At 40.1% G+C, this 21,060-nt stretch overlaps 1 protein-coding gene across 1 annotated transcript in view; it reads right to left on the bottom strand.

Moving 5' to 3' along the window:
- bckdhb (branched chain keto acid dehydrogenase E1 subunit beta) overlaps window positions 1-21,060 on the bottom strand; it is a 312,116-nt gene that overhangs the window by 209,972 nt on the left and 81,084 nt on the right. The window contains exon 6 of the mRNA XM_072553417.1: window positions 7,675-7,783. Coding sequence (XP_072409518.1) covers window positions 7,675-7,783 — 109 coding nt within the window. The remainder of the gene's footprint in view (window positions 1-7,674; window positions 7,784-21,060) is intronic.

Below are 21,060 nucleotides of genomic sequence, written 5' to 3'. Positions count from 1 at the left end.
TCATCAGCATAGCTGAGGTAAAGGTGGGGAATAGTGCCGGTGTAGCTGTGGAAAATGAACTGTTCCATGCATCCGACAAGGAGGCAGGCATAACTCAGGCCCTTATTTTCAATTCCTCCATCTCTGACGCATCTGCTCCCCAGGATCAATTCCATTCCAGAACATCCCAGGTGGCGTCCTACTTCAAGGACTGCAATTTCTCCTCCCACATGGTCAACAATGCCCTCCAGCGCATCTCCTTCACCCTTCACCCTTCAACCCCACCCCTCCAACTGCAACAAGGATAGAACCTCCCTGGTCCTCACTTTCCACCCCACCAATCTCCAGATACAATGCATTACCCTCTGCCATTTCTGCCACCTATAGTCAGACCCTATCACCAGAGATATACTTCCTTCTCCACCCCTTTGAGCACTCCACAGAGAACATTCTCTGCACGACTCCCTCATTAGGTCCACGCCAACGCTAGCCCCACCCACCCACCAACCCACCTTCCACTCCTGGCATCTTCCCTTACCACCGCAAGAGGTGCAAAACCTGCTCCCACAACTCCCCCCTCACCTCCACTCAAGGCCTCAAAGGATCCTTCTACAACCTGCAGAAATTTTCTTGCACATCCAAACACCTCATCTTCTACATCAGTTGCTCTCGATGTGGCCTCCTCTACATCGGGGAGACAGGACACCAACTTGGAACATTTCAGAGAACATCTGTGTGAACATACGCACTAAACAACCCGACCAGCCTGTGGCCATCCACTTCAACTCCACCTCCCACTTCACCAAGTACATGCAAGTCCTGGGCCTCCTATATCGCCAAATCCTAGCCACTCGACAACTGGAGGAATAACACCTCATCTTTGGCCTTGGGACCCTCCAATCAAACGGAATCAATGTCAATTTCACCAGTTTCCTCATCTCCCCTACCCCCACTTTATCCCAGATCCAACCCTTCAACTCAGCACCTCCCTCTTGAATTGTCCTGTCCATCTTCCTTCCCACCTATCAGCTCCACCCTCCTCTCTGACCCATCACCTACACCCCCCCCCCCCTTCATTTACCTGTCACATTCCTCGCTACCTCCCCACCAGCCCCACTCCTCTCCCATTTATCTCTGAGCCCCCCTGGCTCTCCCTCCCTCGCATAGTCCTGGTGAAGAGCTTATGCTCAAAACATTGACTCATCAGCTCCTTGGATGCTGCCTGACATGCTGTACCTTTCCTGTGCCATACTTTTTGACTCTGATCTCCAGCATCTGCAGTCCTTACCTCCTTGTCATTGCTCTGCAAGTGCCATGAGGTACTCAAATAGATTTCAACAGAAGCCCAATGTTTTGATAGAATACTCTGACTCCTCAAATACAATTTTAACATTATACAACACTGAAGTGTTCACCCACCTGTAGCTCATGTTTCAGTATATTGGCTGTTGCCTGACATTCTTCATATATCTGCATATCCAATACATTGATATTGGCAAATTAAAGGAGAGTGCTTAGCAAAGCACGTAAGGTCTTGTGCTTCATCAGTAAAGACATCAAGTACAAATACAGTGACACTATACTGAATCTATTTAGTTGTGGCTAACCCAAGCTATAGAGCATTGGGTCCAGTTCTCATCAGCATATTTTAGGAAAGATGTGAAGGCCCTTGTGAGGATGACCAGGAGATTTACCTGGATGGGAGTTTCAAGTTAAAAGGTTTGGCCAGAAAGGCTGGAGTTATTGTCCATGGAGCAATGGAGGAGAGTTTTGACAGAAGTATGCAAGATCATAATAGTTTAGTTAAGGTGGACAAGTCTGTTTATCTCTGCACGGATGCTGCCAGACCTGCTGAGCATCCCCATTATTTTCTGTGCTTGTTTCAAATTTCAGCACCCAGTGTTTTGTTTTTATTAATTACTTTATTTCTCATTGTGATAAAGCATCCCCAGTATCATCTCTGTGATTTCTCAGCCTTTGAGGCCTATAGAATTCCCAAGTAGCACAATCTTAACTTTTTCGCTTCTCAACTCTAATCAGTGTCCTTCTCCCTTAAAGGGAATCCTCGTTCCACACTTACGATGCTTTCCACAATAATTGCGGCCATCCCACCTCCCTTTTTTACCATTTCAAGCTTTTCTAAGTACTCTATATTCTTGTATATTTAAGAGCCCAGTCCTCACTTTTTTCCAACCATATTTGAATTATTGCCACTGCATCATATTGTCAAAACCCTTGCTGACATTTCATTATTTTTATTCATTTATCAATTTTGGTTTGGAGCTATAAACTGGGAATTGTGAACAGTAGATGACATTTGGACTTTGGGAAATAGCTTGCGACGAAAAAAAGACCAACCAAGCCTTTTTGTGGGCACAGAGATTAAGTGCAGACTGAATCTTGATTATAAATGTCCTAGAAACACAGCACCCAGAGAAGAATATTGTTTTAAACAGACAGTAGAGGTTGGCTATTAGTGAGGGAATTGGTTCGGGCAAGTCTGGGAGAGATCCTATATTCAAGCAGATGGCAAATACAGTCATAGAGATGTTCAGCAAGGAAACAGAACCTTTAGTGCAACTCGTCCATACCAACCTGATATCCTAAATTAATCTAGTCCCATTTACCAGCATTTGGCACATATCCCTCTAAACCCTTCCTATTCATATACCCATGCAGAAGTCTTTTAAATGTTGTAATTGTACCAGCCTCCACCACTTCCTCTGGCAGCTCATTCCATATACGCACTACCCTTTGCATGCAAACATTGCCCATTAGGCTCTTGATGTTGAATGGTAATTGAGGGCCTGTGAAAAGAGGGTGGGACCACAGTTGAAGTTGGTTTGTTGAACTGTGTCTTCTGGAAGTAGAGTTTGGCTGCTGATGAGCCAGCATGAAGATTTGAAAGCTCACTACCTAATCCCCCTCAACAGGAGGAAGCCAGAGACTAGAAAGCTGAATTGGAAGTCTTGCTACCTGTATCTGAGTGAACTGAAAATGTGATTCTGATCAACATCTCCAGAAAAACAACCAAGAAGTCCACATCTTTGCCTGTGAAACAAAGCTTCATGAAAACCAGTAATCTGGCCAGTTTTGTTATGTTCTTTTATTTATCCCTTAACTGGACTTGTTTGTTTGTCTGGTTTTAGTGTGAATGGAGGGCTGAAAACACATGTTTTGGGATTAAAGGACAGACATAACTTAGATTATCTTGTTTAATTTTATCTCTGAAGTTTTTGTATATTTAATAAACAGTTATTTTGTTTAAGATACAAACCAAGTGTCTGGAATTAATTGTTTGCACTGGGATTGGTTATTCAAAAGTCTGGTTAGGAACCATTGGAGTAACTACTGAGGGTCTTCAAAGATTTTAATTTTACCGTAATGTCAACATAGAGGCAGAAAGGCTCAGTTGGTTTGGCTGTCCTCCTCAGCGTCGTAACAATATTCCCACTTTGTTATTTATGCTTTTAGCCCACCAAACGTTTTCACCACTTTTTGTGTGACTATATGAATGTATTATAAATGGTCCCTGCATTCCACTTAATTTGTTTCTAAGATGCTGCTATTTCCTTCTCTAAAATTAATTAACTCTTTCAAATAATCATGTATCTTATACTTTTTAAATTGCATTAAAAAAAACATTTTTGTTACTAGGTCAAATTCATGCAGCTCCCTTCTTAACAGCATTATGAGTATACAAATACTCCAAAGACTGGAGTGGTTCAAGAAGGCAGCTCACTATCATCATCTCAAGGGCAAATCAGGATGGGAAATAACTGCTGGTCTACCCAGTGATGCCCATATCCATGACTAACTAAAAGAAAAATTCTGGTGACTACTTTCTGATAAATTGATTTAAACACTCTTCAATCACACTAGCAAACCACTCCTTGAGAACATTGCACCCAATCCTGTTGAATACAACTTGCCCTTTTTGAATAGGTGTTTTTTTTGTCCCAGAACTGATCCCAAATTCCCAAGAATCTGAATGATTTACTCCTGTACCATATTTCCAGGCATGTGTTAATCCTCTTCATCTTCCTATTACTACTCTGGCTGTGTACGACACGAGGAGTAATTCAGAGATTAGTGTTCTTTATTTGCTACTTTTTAACTTCCTCCATTGCTCCTGAAAATCTGCCCTTAGATAAAGCAGATATTAAGTTCCAATATTTTTAGTACAAATGTGCACCTATAATATTTTATTTTTGTCTCATGAAAACTCTGAAACTGGTTAGCTATTAATAAAAGTCATAATTTTATAGCAAACATTTTTTTGATAACAAACAGGCACAGATCATTTGATTGTTAGATTTTAGTATTACTTTCTTTCACCTTGATTACATGCACACAAAAGGATAAAGATCCCTTAGCTTTTAAGAGAAGCATCCTACTCCATGTAGAAAAATAATGAGCTCTTATTTTATTGAATAGAATTTATTCTACAATATTTTATTGTAGAATTCTACTGAAGATACTGTGATATCCCAGCCTATTAATATATTAGCTGGGTATATTGAAAGCAATTAATATATTATCAACTATAAACATTGTATGTACTTTGCATTTAGTGCTCCCACCTATTGGTTTACGTAAGTCACACTCTGAATATTATATTTCCATGAACAGACCTTGCAAATTAGAATCTGAAACCAATTAGCATTGGGTCAATCTGTAGGTGTAGATCAACTAAAATAGTTCAACTACCAAAAAATTGAGACTCTTCATGTATTTTAAAGCCATGTGGTGAGAACTGGCATGGTTCCTGCAGATCTATAAAACTTATTTTATGAGTCAGAGGAACAGAATGTACCACTTCAAGACTGTAACTGTTAAAGCTAAGGAAAATACTTACTCAGTCGCAACAGCAACCAACCCACCAGTAGTAGCTTTAATTTCACACTGAGTTGGAACATATTTCACAGTAGCCTGGACACTAAATATTTTGAAATGCCGACACATTCACAGTTCTATCAAAATCATCTCTTAGCATTAAATATCAGTTCTTATATAAATTAGTTTTCTCAATTTCCAGGAAGTCATCCATTTTATCCCGTCCTGTAATGACCAATTTATAGTGCTGAAATGCTTCTAGCTGAAATTGTGCCACAACATGGTGCAGCCAACAATTTTTTAGATTCTTCAATTTATTCTCAAGGACCTACAACAACATCTGAATCATATATAATTCACATGCAAGTCACAAAATAAATCACCACATCCAAGCTCCATGCGAAGTCCCCTCCTAAAAAAACTAAAACCTTAAATTGACATACATTGCTGTTCATTCAGTGTTGCTTGAATTTCACATGTTACACCACTGTGAGAGCAACTATAAGAGTACTGCAGAAGTTCAAAAAGTGTCACCATTGGTCGTGCTGTGCAATACATGCAGCTTTAGCAGCATTACTCAAATCCTGAAGAACAGTTATTTGTCTTTCTGCATTTATGCACACAGACATATATATGAGATCTATATATGCACACGCGCACACACACATACATATACATGCATCAAGCCACATAAATCCTCATACATGTGCATGCAAGCATACACACATACACATGTGCATATACACATGTACTCAAATACATATTTTGTATAACAAAACAGAAATTGCAGGAGAAACTCAGGTCTGGCAGCATCTGTGGACAGAAAGTTGAGTTAACGTTTCAAATGCAGTGACCCTTCTTCAGAACTGAAGTAGTATTCATCACAAGTCTTTTTTTTAGATCACTGCTGAACTGTGCATTATCCTTTGATACTTTTATCCAAATATTTATCAGTCCCAACCCAGGATAGAGCAGAAACTTCAAGGCTAGCCCTCAAAAGTCTATAGAGAGCTGGCAGAGGGGGCAGACTTTACAACGGAGGCACCATCTTCCCTCTCAGATGATATAAAAGATCTAATTATACAGTTTCAAAAAGGAGAGTTGCCCTGACTGTTCTTTTTCTGCCAATATTTATCAGTCAGCATCACAGAACAGATTATCTTATTATTATTATATTGCTGTTTGTGCAAGCTTGAAAATTGGCTGCTGCTTTTTCTCACGTTACAACAGTGGAGATGGTTCACTAATTGTAAAGCATTTTGAAATATCCTATTGTAACAAAAGATACCACATAATGGAAGTTTTTTCTAGTCTTGAATATATTAATTGACGTAGCATACATCTTTTGATGAAATTTCTCCAAATTTCCATCATATTCTTTTGGTGAAAAATGATTCCCAACTTTACTCCAAAATGCTCAGTTTTAATTTGAAGATTATGCTACTTGTTCACAAGCCCCCCATCAAAACGTATAGGTTCTCTGTAGCAATTCTAATGAATTACAATCTTCCTTAAATATTTCAATTAGATTTCGACTCAACTTTTTAAACACTGTATTTGTACAAGGTGTCGTCCTAATTTAACACTTAAAGGCCTAGAGTTATTCAACTGATTCTAAGCTATAACCTTTTCAAGGACATTTCTGGGGGGGCGGTCTTGCAGTGCAATGATGGTGTCGCTATCGCTGAACCAAGAGTCCTGGGTTCAGGTCTCACCTGTTCCAGATGTATGTAATAACATTGCTGAACAGGTTAATTAGGAAAATAGGTTAAATAAAAAAGGACACATCTTCCTTGATGACAGTCAATCCTCAAAACTGAAAGCAATACTTCAGGTTAAGCATGGCCAAGGCTCTATATAACTCAAGTATCATTCCCTCACTTCCATAGTCCATCTAGACTAAGATAAAGATTAACATCCTATTTAATTTTTGGCTACTTTTGTTGCACCTTTGTACTAAATGGTAATGATCTACGCACACATATGCTTAAAATACATCAGTTCTTGTGAAAATCAGTCTTTATCAAATGCAAAGTAGATGATCTCATAAATCCACATTGAATGCCATCTCCCATAGCTTTGCCTACATACGTCATCTATTTATGCCACTTTATAACATCTTATTCCAACATACAGGACTTGCTGCAACTGCTCAATTTGTACATTCAAATTTGCAGGTGGCACAACTTTATTCCTTCGTCCAAGCACTAACATATCAGGAATAACTGAGTACAGGTTCCCTGGAAAACCACTGGCTGCCACATCCCAGTAATCAGAAAATGTATATCCCAGTGCTACTTTCTATCTCTGAGCCAATTTCCAATGCATGATTAAAAAATATCTTTACTGCTGTGAATTTAACTACTTAAACAATTTTGGGTGCCAATTGTACACTTCTATTTTCATTGTTCTTGTCATCTGAAAATTGTGATTTTTGAATTCATGGCTTGAGTTACTTGATTACTCTTCCTCCCTTAACACATCTTTTCCTTTCAGTGTAAACAGCATAGAAGGATTTCAAATCTAACTCAACATATTAAAAAAGCAGAAAATAATTTCCTTAATTAAAATAATGCCAGGCTTCTACAAGTGCACCATAGAATTAGTGGACGTAGTTGAACTCAAGCAGAAAGCTAATATAAACATCAGAAAGGATGACAAAAAGGAACATCTTATTTGATCTCCAGCTTAAGTAAATTTCTGGTTTTGACATCTGCCAAATACATCTGTATTTTCCAATCAATTTGAACATTAAATTTTTCAACTTATAAATTTGCATTTATTCCAACAAAATTAGTAAATGTAGTCTCTGGTAATCTTGTACTAGAAACACAGAATATCCTACTCTTGGAAACTTACCAGCAGCTCTATATAGAATTTTAGGTTCAAAGAAGATACAAGGATTTTTGTCTTCAATGCATGATAGTAATAATCCCTTGGCTTGAATGGGACTTCTTGGAATAACCACCTGTAACACAAATTATTTTAATAATTTTTCTCACATTAGTACAATAGGAACAACCTGTCTACTAGTCATGTTCCAGACATGGCTCCAGTAATTACTTGTGCTAACTTCACACTGAGGCTTTTTTTCCCCAGAATATCTATTGCTCAATTTTCAGATCAGAGTTTAATTAATGGCCAGCTCATGATTGTAGGCATTAAGTAAATTTCACACATTGAAAAGATAATATCAGAAATACTGTTAAAACACAAAGTATTTTTTTTCTAAAGTCATCATTTCTAGACTGCTTTGAAAACAAGTGGATTTACAGTTTACACATCTTGACTGGGAGCATTCCTTTAATGTGATCTAACATCATGAATCAAAATACGAATCAGGTGTCACTGACACTGGGAAACTGGGGTTTAAAGGAAAAAAAAGGTTAATTATCTTACAATTATACTGGCAGCTCATCCATTTCCTCACAGGCTAAAACATCATACCACAGACGCAGGAGTTAGGAATGACGAGAATACTAAACTTTCAGCAGAGATTACTATACATGATATATTAATTTGGAAATACAAGAGACTACAACAAAGTTAAAGCAATGAACTTGAAGGTATAAGGTTTGAAAAAAAATTCTAATTTTGCACTTCATATATGGCAAATAGATTTGGTTAGTCCATAATGTGTAGAAGTGTTGCCATGGAGAATTCACCAGCTCGATGTTAACCAGCAGTTAACTGCCAAACATTTTTAAATTTTAAACCAGGTAGGCTGACCTTTAACTAATCGAGGCATTGCCCTGAGAAATAAACCGCAGGCTGTCACTGGCTTGTTGAGCTGAAAGCAGAGCAGCGAACACACAATTTTGTTCTGTCTGTATAAATTATACACAGCCTCCAGTACACACAAATGCACCACACTAAGAGCCTGACTGACAACCTTAGCCAAACGCAGCTGTCACGGGATCTTTTCAGAAACTGTTCATTTAAGAACTGCTGAGAGAAGGTTTTCCAGAAGCTTCTTAGGAGAAAATCAGGTTTTCAGTTTTCACACCAGATTCCCAGATTTTCAAAAGAGGTGAAGAGGAAGAGTTGACTCAACAGGTTACACATGAAATGAACTCCAAACACTTAAAAATAAGCCACAACTGCTGATAGTCATAAACTCAACAGTTTAAAGATAAGGCGTAAAGACACCAATCTGTCCATTACGTCAGCAAAATGAAGGAGCTGATCATCAACTTCAGAAAGTGGAGTCAAGGGTTCACCTCTGTCCATATCAATGGTGCTGAGGTAAGGTGGTCAAAAGCATCAAGTTCCTGGGAGCAATGATCACCAACAATCTGTCCTGGTCCAGCCCTGTCGACACAGTGGTCCAGAAAGCACAACATCGTCTTTACTTCCTCAGGAGGCTAAGGAGATTTGGCATATCCATACCAATTTTTATAGGTGCACCATAGAAAGCTTTCAGTCTGGATGCATCACATCATATGGCAACCGCTCTTCCAAGACCACAAGAAACTACAGAGTTGTGATCACAGCCCAGACCATTACAAAAACCAGCCTTTCATCCATTGACCCCCTCTATACTTCCTGCTGCCTGGGAAAAGCAACCAACACAATCAAAGACCTTTCCCAATCAGTTGTATTCTCTTCCACCTTCTTCCATTTGGCAGAATGTTTCTATACACATGTGAAATGATTCAAGAACTGCTTCTTCCCCAATGTTATTAGATTTCTGAGTGGAACTCTCAAATTTTGTATTTAATGTTGATTTCACTCTCCTTGCACCTTATTAGCAGCCATAACCTTCACTCTGTTCTATTACCCTAATGCACTTTGTATGATATGATCTGCCCATACTGCACACAAAACAAAATTCTTCACTGTGCCTAGGTACGTGTGACAATAATAAATCAAATTAAATCAAATCAGACATGTATCAATGAGATAGCACAGGAAATCAAACGTCACTCTTCCCAGCAGTGAGAGTCCAGTCCAATAAAAAAAAGAGGCATGACGAGACTTGGGTCTTAGCAATGAGGTGGGCAAATTAGATCAAGTGTTAGTGGGGGAACTGTCAATGGACAGTGATCACCATATTGTAAGGTTCAGTATAATGGCGAAGAAGAACAATGAACAATCCAGAGTAGGAGTAATTAACTATTTCAGTGGGGCAAGAACAGAGAATAAAAGCACTAGAGTGTGGAATCAGGCCATTCGGCCTAACAAGTCTACACCAACCCTCTGAAAAGCATCCCACCCAGTTTCAGCTCACGATCCTATCCACATAATCCCCATGGCTAATCCACTTAACCTAAATATCCCCAGACACTATGGGCAATTTAGCATGACCAATTCACCGAACATGCACATCTTTGGACTATAAGAGGAACTAGAGCTCCTGAGGAAACTCACACAGACACAAGGAGAATGTGCAAACTCCACAGAGACAGTCGCTCAAGGCTGGAATTGAACGCGGGTTCCTGGCACTGTAAGGCAGCAGTGCTAACTACTGAGCCACCATACCACCCCAGACTACAACCAAGGACAGGCAAGAAAGACAGTAGCTGAATAACGGGCTTCCTTCAAAGAAAAGATGGATCAGGCACAGTCAAGGCAGATTCCCTCAAAAGGGAAAATAGGGCAAACAAATTGCAAGTTCTCTGGATTATAAAGGGGATTTAAATTAAGATAAAGATGTGACAGTGTCATAAGCCATGTGTCAGGTAGAAAATGCAACTGAGTATCAAGCTAAATACAGAACGTTCAGAAGGGAGGAGTAAAATCAAATAAAAGAAGAAATCAGGGAACATGAAAAAAGACTGACTGCTAACTTAAAGGAAAATCCCACAGTCATTCATAAGCACATCAATCGTAAATGGGTGGTAAAAGAGGAGGGGTATCATTTAAGAACAAAAATGCGGATTTGTATGTGGCATCAAAGGCATGTCTTCATTTACAAAACAGATCCTGCCCAGAAAAAGGAGGGAACTCAATCACACAGCAGTTTTAAAATTGACATAGAGGTGGCACTGGATCAGCTGTCAATGCTTTAAGTTGGTAGGATACTAAGATGAGTTGCATCCAAGGGTACTGAAGGAAGTAGAACTGGAAATTACAGAGGCAATAAAAACAATCTTCCATGGAGTCAAGTGTGAAGCTACAGAATTGCAAACATTACATCTTTGGTCACAAAAAAGGTTATAAAGATAAACCTAAAGTTAAACTTTGGGTTTGGAAACTTACAAAAACATTTATTTGGAATAGGGTTAATAGTCTTGTGGAAAAATGTGGGTTAATTAGAGTCATAGAGTCATAGAGATGTACAGCATGGAAACAGACCCTTCAGTCCAACCTGTCCATGCCGACCAGATATCCCAAACCAATCTAGTCCGACCTGCCAGCACCCGGCCCATATCCCTCCAACCCTTCCTATTCATATACCCATCCAAATGCCTCTTAAATGTTGCAATTGTACCAGCCTCCATCACATCCTCTGCCAGCTCATTCCATACACACACCAACCTCTGCATGAAACGTTGCCCCTTAGGTCTCTTTTCTATCTTTCCCATCTCACCCTAAACCTATGCCCTCTAGTTCTGGACTCCCTGACCCCAGGGAAAAGACTTTGTCTATTTATCCTATCCATGCCCCTCATAATTTTGTAAACCTCTATAAGGTCACCCCTCAACCTCTGACGTTCCAGGGAAAACAGCCCCAGCCTGTTCAGCCCCTCCCTGTAGCTCAAATCCTCCAACTCTGGCAACATCCTTGTAAATCTTTTCTGAACCCTTTCAAGTTTCACAACATCTTTCCGATAGGAAGGAGAACAGAATTGCACGCAATATTTCAACAGTGGCCTAACCAATGTCCTGTACACCTGAAACATGACCTCCCAACTCCAGTACTCAATACTCTGACCAATAAAGGAAAGCATACAAAACGCCTTCTTCACTATCCTATCGACCTGCAACTCCACTTTCAAGGAGCTATGAACCTGCACTCCAAGGTCTCTTTGTTCAGCAACACTCCATAGGACCTTACCATTAAGTATATAAGTCCTGCTAAGATTTGCTTTCCCAAAATGCACCACCTCAAATTTATCTGAATTAAACTCCATCTGCCACTTCTCAGCCCATTGGCCCATCAGGTCAAGATCCTGTTGCAATCTGAGGTAACCCTCTTCGCTGTCCACTACACCTCCAATTTTGGTGTCATCTGCAAACTTACTAACTGTACCTCTTATGCTTGCATCCAAATCATTTATGTAAATGACAAAAAGTAGCGGGCCCAGCACCAATTCTTGTGGCACTCCACTGGTCACAGGCCTCCAGTCTGAAAAACAACCCTCCACCACCACATTCTGTCTTCTATGTTTGAGCCAGTTCTGTATCCAAATGGCTAGTTCTCCCTGTATTCCATGAGATCTAACCTTGCCAATCAGTCTCCCAATGGGAACCTTATCGAACGCCTTACTGAAGTCCATATAGATCACACCTACTGCTCTGCCCTCATCAATCTTCTTTGTTACTTCTTCAAAAAATTCAATCCAGTTTGTGAGACATGATTTCCCACGCACAAAACCATGTTGACTATCCCGAATCAGTCCTTGCCTTTCCAAATACGTGTACATCCTGTCCCTCAGGATTCCCTCCAACAACTTGCCCACCACCAACGTCAGGCTCACCGGTCTATAGTCCCCTGGCTTGTCCTTACCATCCTTCGTAAACAGTGGCAATCTGCAGTCTTCCAACACCTCACCTGTGACTATCAGTGATACAAATATCTGAGCAAGAGGCCCAGCAACCACTTCGCTAGCTTCCCACAGAGTTCTCGGGTACAGCTGATCAGGTCCTGGGGACGTATCCACTTTTAACCATTTCAAGACATCCAGCACTTGCTCCTCTATAATCTGGACATTTTGCAAGATATCACCATCTATTCCCTACAGTCTATATCTTCCAAATCCTTTTCCACAGTAAATACTATGCAAAATATTCATTTAGTATCGCCCCTATTTTCTGTGGCTCCACACAATGGCCACCTTGATGATCTTTGAGGGGCCCTATTCTCTCCCTGGTTACCCTTTTGTCCTTAAAATATTTGTAAAAACCCTTTGGATTCTTCTTAATTCTATTAATAAGAACCAGCATGAGTTTCTGAGGGGAAATCATGTCTAACTAATTTACTGGCTTATTTTGAGGTAACAGAGAGGTTGATGAAGGAGATGGTATCAAAGTGGTGGACACTGACTTCCAAGAGACACTCACATGATATACTTGCGAGCAAAGTTACAGGTCAGAGAATAAAAGGGACAACCTTGATAAAAAAATTGATGAATGGATACAAAATAGAGCATAATGATTAATGGGGCTTGTTTGGCTTAGAGGAAGATTTGCAGTCCAACAAAACTTGAGTATTGCAAACTGTGAGGAGAACAGTATATAACCTCAACAGGGCATTAAGAAGTTGGTGGAGTGGATGGATTAGTAGCAAATAAAGTTTAATGCAGAGAAGTGTGAAGTGACACACTTTGGTACAAAAACATAATAAACACAGAATACCAATTTAAAGGGTGTGCAAGAGCAGGAATATCTGGGTGTATAAGTCATTAAAAGTAGCAAGTCAAGTAGACAAAAAAGTTAATAAAGCATAACATAATTTCATAGGAAGGGCAAAGAGCACAAACAGAATGATTGTGCTGAACTTGTACAATCCACTAGTTACACCTCAACTGAAGCACTACATCCAGTTCCAGTAGCCACACTTCAGGAAGGATATGAATGAATTGGAGAGTGCCACAAAAGTGCCCTAGGCCCAAATATTTTCAGCAGCTTCATCAGTGAACCTCCCTCCGTCAAAAGGTCAGATGTGTGGAGGTTCACTGACGATTATACAATGCTCAGCACCATTCATAACTCCTGAGATACTGAAGCAGTCCATATGCAAATGCAGCAAGATCAGGACAATATCCAGGCATTGCAGAGAATAGCATTTGTGCCACACAAGTGCAAGGCAATAACCATCTCCAACAAAAGAGACACATAAACATTGTCCCTTGACATTCAATAGTGTTACCATTGCTGAATCACCCTCTAATCAACATCTTGGGAATTACCATTGTCCTGGAACTGAATTGGATCAGGAATATCAATGCTGTGACTACAAGAACATGTCAGAGGCTAGTAATCATGCAACGAGTAACTCAATTCCTAACTCCCATTGTCTATCAATCATTACGCACAAGATATCAGTCAGGACTGTGTTCGAATATCTACATTTGCCTGCATGAGTGCTGTTCCAACAACACTCAAGTTGCTTGACACAATCCAGGACAATGCATGCAACTTGTTAACTGGCACCTCAGTCACAAAATATACATTCCCCACATCACTGATGCGCAGGAGCAGCAGCTTATACCATCTACAAAATGTAATGTAGAAATTCACCTCAGCTCTTTAGACAGTACATTCAACCCACAAATATTACCATGTAGAACAACACATGGGAACACAAATCAAGCAACCCATCAATCTGACTTGGAAATACATCACCACTCCTTCAGTGTCACTGGGTCAAAATCCTGGAGCTCTCTCCTTAATAGTATTTTGGATGTACCTACACTAATTACATTGCATGAGTTCAAGAAAGCAGCTCATCACAGTACACTGGAGAAATTGTGCAGAATGGTCCTGAGCACAGGATGATATTGTGATACTTCCTCTTACTACGACTATACATAATTCCTGAAATTGCGTCTTTGAGAGTGACGACCACATTCTATCGCTTCCAAAGGGCATCAGCTTCCTTTTTCTGTTACTTAGTAGTATCATTTGAGTCATTTACAGCCTATTGTTATATAAGGCATCAAGAAACAAGGAAGACCATCAAACTCATAAGCTGATGTAGAGAAGAACCATCAGCTCAATCCCTACATTCAGATGACTGATCCATGAAGAATCAAAAATTTGATTTCTTTTAACCCGTGGAGGCAAATGGCTCATCACATTAGCGTTATGATTTCAAACTTTTCTCTGACAGTTGATAAAAGGGCACAAATTCAACAACTTAAATGAAGTTTAAGACTATTGCCAGGCATTTTTCCAATGAACAAATAATGCATATGGCCTTTCAAAACAATGGATCCAATGAGCCCAAGCAAAACAGAAAAAAATGTAAATCAAGAGAGTAAAGTGCTTACATGTTGCAGGATCTAAAAGAAAAGCTCAAGGCCTAGATTTGCAAGTGGAAGTCACATTCATGAGACACAAGTACCAGGAAATGAAACCTGAACAAGGCAGCAAAGTAACATACACTCGACACTCAATGGCATCATCAATGTCAGGATCCATCAGTAACTATCAGAAACTTAACTGGGCTACATGCGGTAGCAAACCAGAGGCTAAGCATTCTGCAGCTAACTCATCTATTGACTCTTAAAACTTCTCGTCCACATAAACGGTACAACTCTGCACATATCAATCAAATCCAATCCCTGTTGTCCTGCTCAACCCCTGTGGCTGTCTACCTTTACCTTCTTCAATTGCCCATTTATTTTCCTTTTCAAATAACTGACTGCTTTTCACTTATATTACCTTGTGGGCAGCACAGTCAAAGTCATTAACACTGAGGAACAAAATGTTGGGGGCTCCGTATATTCCCCCTGAATCTCTTGTCCAAAAGCTTAAATTAATGTCCAGGTTTTGTATTATTAGCTAATGGAAGCTGTTTTTATCTTATCACAACGTGATAATCTTACATATTTATATTAAGCATCCCTTCAATCTCCTTTGCTCTAAGGAGAACAAACCCAGCTTTACCAATTTAACCTTGTAACTAAAATCCACAATCCTTGGAACTAATCAGTCAAATCTCTTCTGAAGTCTCACATTTTACCTAATGTGCGCTGACCAGGACCAGACACAATACTCTACTTGGGGACTAACCATTCATTTATAAAGGTTCAGCATTAACTTCACTTAGCAGGCAATGCCTCCATTTATGAAACTAAAAATCCCACATGCTTTGACCATTCTTTCAAGGTTCTGGATTAGTGATGCTGGAAGAGCACAGCAGTTCATGCAGCATCTGAGGAGCAGTAAAATCAACGTTTCGGGCAAAAGCCCTTCATCTGGAATACAGGCAGAGAGCCTGAGGGTGGAGATTTTACTGCTCCTCGGATGCTGCCTGAACTGCTGTGCTCTTCCATCACCACTAATCCAGAATCTGGTTTCCAGCATCTGCAGTCATTCTTTTTACCCATTCTTTCAAGGTGTCCCATCACCTTTGAAGATCTTTGCATATATACCGCCAAAATGTGCACACTCTTTGTGCTGGCTATTTATGGAGTTTTGATACCTCTGTGTAGGGGTGAAAATGGCGGCTGGGACCCAATTAATGAGTACATTTCGGGGGCTTCTCATTTTTACTGGAGCTATTTAAGGTGTGGGCTAGTTCAGTAAAAGAGCTCACACCTTGCATTATTGACCTGCTCAGCTCCTTTGTGAGACAGGCTCGTTTTATGAACCTTACTTTTTTCATGGGTCAGGCTGACTTTGAAAGGACTCATGGTTCACAGCACCTCAGAGGTGTTGTAAACCATACTGTAGATTAGGGAACCTTTTGAAAGATTACGTTGAAATGAGGCCAAGCCTTATTGTGTAATCTGGGCTGACAGCCCAAAATCCAATAGTGTGTTGAAACAGCTGAGTCCCAGGGAAAACATTGCTTGACAACTGCCTGATCTATTCTGCCTATTTTCTAATCTTCATTTACACAAGATAAATAAGTTTAAAAGCTTGCAGCTTCTGCTATTGATATCTTAAGGGTTCTCGACAATGAACTCTTTATTAGACTGTAACAACAGGAGTTTTTGTTTATAAGGTGGCAATTTATGAATGAATTGTTTCTTAAGAAAACAATTTCTACAGTTGCTATAGGGATGATTTGTTCCATCCAGTAGGTGAATGGGCACAGAAGAGCCATAACTTGGCAGGGAGAGTCTGATCAGTCATAGGGATGAATGGGGGTATAGCTTGGAGTGAAGGATATTTCGGACAATGGGTGGGCAGTGGGGAATATCTTGGCATGAATGGCCTTGGGCCTATTTGGGTAAAAACAATGACTGCAGATGCTGGAAACCAGAGTTTAGATTAGAGTGGTGCTGGAAAAGCACAGCAGTTCAGGCAGCATCCGAGGAGCAATAAAATCGACGTTTCAGGACAGTATTCCTGATGAAGGGCTTTTGCCCGAAATGTCGATTTTACTGCTCCTCGGATGCTGCCTGAACTGCTGTGCTTTTCCAGCACCACTCTAATCTAAACTTGGGCCTATTTGGGGTAAGTTGGGAGGCATGGAGTGTATAAGGGGTTATGGGGCCACACAAATGGGTCACAAGAGTATGGAGGGAGGACTGGAACACTTTATAATTATTATAAAAGGGATGAAGTCCCAAAACAGCTCAACAAGTGGTAGCCCCATATCTGCCTCTAAACTCCCTCCAAGGTTACAGCCCACAATTATATCCTTCCCCACCTCAATCCTGAAATGAAATCTAATTTTTACTGATACTTTCTCCTTGGGCAGACACTAAGCCTGGAAGTATCTAGACTCGCAGTACCTGCCTCCAACCTGAAAATTTGAACTGTGTCAATAAGTCTATACTGCATCGCCCTATTCTTTCTGCTCAAAACATACCACTTCAAATTCCATCTGCCATTTGTCAAGCACTTCCCTTTTGCGACACTCCTTAACAATAACTTGGTCACCTGTCCTAATAACGATCTGTCCCAAAAACTTCAACAAAATTTTAAACAGTAACAAATAGGTATCAAATGGGTATGAATCTCTCCATTAGATTTTAATTCCTACTAGTGTTCAGTAATTGGACACAGAACTTTGATGTTTCTAATATCATGTAGCACAATGTTGCTTACAGAAATATGAGAGTTTCAGTACAGCATTTCTCAGCTTTTCACTGGATCACAACTCTAAATGTGCTGGATATAATTTGGTAAAGAAAAGGAAGTAATACCGATATTTTCCTTCAAAATAAAACTTGTTCCTATGAACAACAACCAAATCTAATTTAACTACTCTGGTAATACTTGCATTGGAACACACACTGTTTTTCTTGGCGCACTGTTACCATTTATTTTTTCAAATGAATTGCCTGGAGAAATAATAATCTGGTGTAAATTGAACAAATGTGCAACTGTACGCAGAGTTTGGCATACAGATACAATACTAATCATCATTTCCCTCAATTTATAAATAGAAACTCACTCAGACTCACCTTCAGTTCATTTCTAATTTCCACTAAATAAGTTCAATGTTAATAAAGAGTGTGTTAGACTGCACTTAAGTTCAATGTTCTCATTAATCACCAAATGTGTACAGATACTTGGTGTTAGGTCTTCTGATCAATGGCTGAACACATTGAAAATGAATGGTGGATATGGCTTCTAAAAATTTCAACACTTAATAACTATTTGGAATTTACTTGTATTCCCAAAGGGAACATCCTTAAATGTTCAACAAATTAATTTTACAAAGCTCTGCAAACACCTTATCCTATTGGGTAACTCCATTTGATATCAACAAGTCGATGAGCATATTGAAAACAGCAAAGGTACGGGCCCTGACAATATCACAGTGCTGAAGGCTCGTGTTCCAGAACTAGTCATGTCTCTAGCCAAGTTGTTCAACTACAACACAACATTGGCAGGCACCCAAAGTGGAAAGGTCCACAGATACCTTCACAAAAATCGAGACAAATTCAAAGGACAAACTAACATCACATTCCCATAATTTAAACATGACTCTAACACAGTTATGGAAGGTATTATTGACAATACTGTCACATGGAAATGGCCAATAATCAGCTCACCAATGCTCAGGCTGAGTTCTAATAAGGTTGATTTGCTATTGACCTCATTTCAGCCTTAGTGCAAATGTGTGTGTGTGGGGGGGAATACTGTATTCCAATAATATATGAATGATAGTCATATAGCACAGAAATAGACCCTTCGATCCAACTCGCCCACACCGACCAGACATCCCAATCTGACCTAGTTCCATTTGTCAGCATTTGATCCATATACCTCTAAACCCTTTCTACTTATATACTCACTTAGATGCCTTTTAAGTTTTGTAATTGTATCAGCCCCGCACCACCACCCCCCATCCCACTACTTCCTGTGGCAGTTCATTCTATACACACACCACCCTTTGCATGAAAAGTTTTCCTCAGATCTTTTATAAATCTTTCCCCTCTCACCCTAAACCCATGCCCTCTAGTTTTGGACTCCCCCCCCCCCCTCCCCCCCAAGTAAAAGACCTTGGCTATTCACTCAATCCATACCCTTCATGACTTTATAACTCCCTACAAGGTTACCCCTCAGCCTCTGACACTTCAGGGAAAATAGTCCCAATCTATTCAGCTGCTTCCTGTAGCTCAAATCCTCCAATCCCAGTAACATCATTGTAAACCTTCTCCGCATCCCCTCAAGTTTAACTACATATTAAATCTGTCCCAGTGTGACATTATATTTCCCTCAGAAGTCAATGGGAATGGGTGGTACATTTCACTAGCTGGATTTGTAGACATATTTTCTGAAAGGATGACAATAGCTATTGCAGACAAATCAATTCAGTCTCTGGACATTAATGCAGGAGATCCTGAGGGCAGTTTACAAGGTCCAAGTATGAGTAGCTGCTTCATCAATAACCTACCCTTCATCATAAACTCTGAAGTGCAGATGTTTACCAATGTCTGCATGAAGTTCAAAATCACACACGACCAGGTTATAGTCCAACAGGTTTAACTGGAAGCACTAGCTTTCGGAGCGCTACTCCTTCATCAGGTGGTCGTGAAGTATAAGGTTGTAAGACACAGAATTTATAGCAAATGTTTACAGTGTGATGTAACTGAAATTAGATGTAGAAAAGATCTGGATTGTTTGTTAAGTCCCTCAACTTTTAGAATGACCACGATGGTTTCAGTTCTTTCATATGTAAATTGCAAAAGATTTTTTAAAAGTTACATTCTCAAGTGAACTTTAACAACTGGTGTCTGTCAGCCCAGATAATGTATTGAAGGTTTGGGGTCCCCTATGTGACACTATCTGTGCCAAATGTTTTGACTGATTCAAATCTAAAAAAAATGAATTTACACAATCTTACATCGATTCATGCACACGTTGGGGGGGAGTATGCTTGTGAGTGTCTGTGAGAGAGTGGGTATATGTGTGTGAGTGTGACTATAAATGGGTATGTTTGTGAGAGGGTATATGTGTGGGTGTGTGTAGGAATGTGTGTCTGTGCGTGTATTTAGTGCAATGGAGTCACCTGTAGTGTGACATGAACCCAAGGTCCCGATGAGGCCATCCCCATGGATACCAAACTTAGCTATCAGCCTCTGCTTGGCCACGTTTTGCTGCTGCCTGTCCCGAAGTCTGCCTTGGAGGATGGTCACCCGAAGATCTGAGGTCAAATGTCCTGGACCACTGAAGTGCTCTCCAACTGGGAAGAAACACTCCTGTCTGTTGATTGTTGTGCAGTGCCCATTCATCTGTTGCCATAGCCTCTGCTCAATCTCCCCAATGTAATATACCCCAGGGCATCCTTGCTTACAGCGTATGAGAAGGACAACATTGGCTATGTCGCATGAGTACCTGCCACGTACATGGTGGGAGGTGCCCCACACGTAATGGTGGTATCCACGTCCACACACACACCCTCTCACAGACTTATACCCATTTTATAGACACACTCACATACATGCACCCACTCTCTCACAGACACTCACAACCCTCCCCCCCCACCCACACACACATCCCTCCCCCCAGCCCACACACACATACATATAAAAGTTTATGGGGTGAATTTGTACTTGCAGACTTACATTTTACTTCGCTCAAGAACTGCATGACTCCATATAGGATTCTGTAAATTCATTATTTTAGATTAGAATCAGTCTAAACATTGTGGTACAGATAGTATCACACAAGGGAGCTCACACTTTCAATACATTATCTGGGCTGACAGACACCAATTGTTAAAGTTCACTTGAGAATGTAACTTTTTAAAAAAGGTTTTGCGATTTACGTATGAAAGAACTGAAACCAAAGTGGTCATTCTAACAGATGAGAGACTCAACAAACAATCCAGGTATTTTTCAATATATAATTTCAGTTACATCACACTGTAAACTTTTGCTATAAAGTCTATGTCTTACAATATTATACTTCACAACCACCTGATGAAGGAGCAGTGCTCCAAAAGCTAGTG

Source organism: Chiloscyllium punctatum, chromosome 3 (assembly GCF_047496795.1).
Source record: "Chiloscyllium punctatum isolate Juve2018m chromosome 3, sChiPun1.3, whole genome shotgun sequence".
In the NCBI taxonomy this organism is placed as follows: Eukaryota; Metazoa; Chordata; class Chondrichthyes; order Orectolobiformes; family Hemiscylliidae; genus Chiloscyllium; species Chiloscyllium punctatum.
The sequence above is the reverse complement of the archived record's forward strand: the minus strand, read 5'-3'. Positions and strand labels throughout refer to the sequence as shown.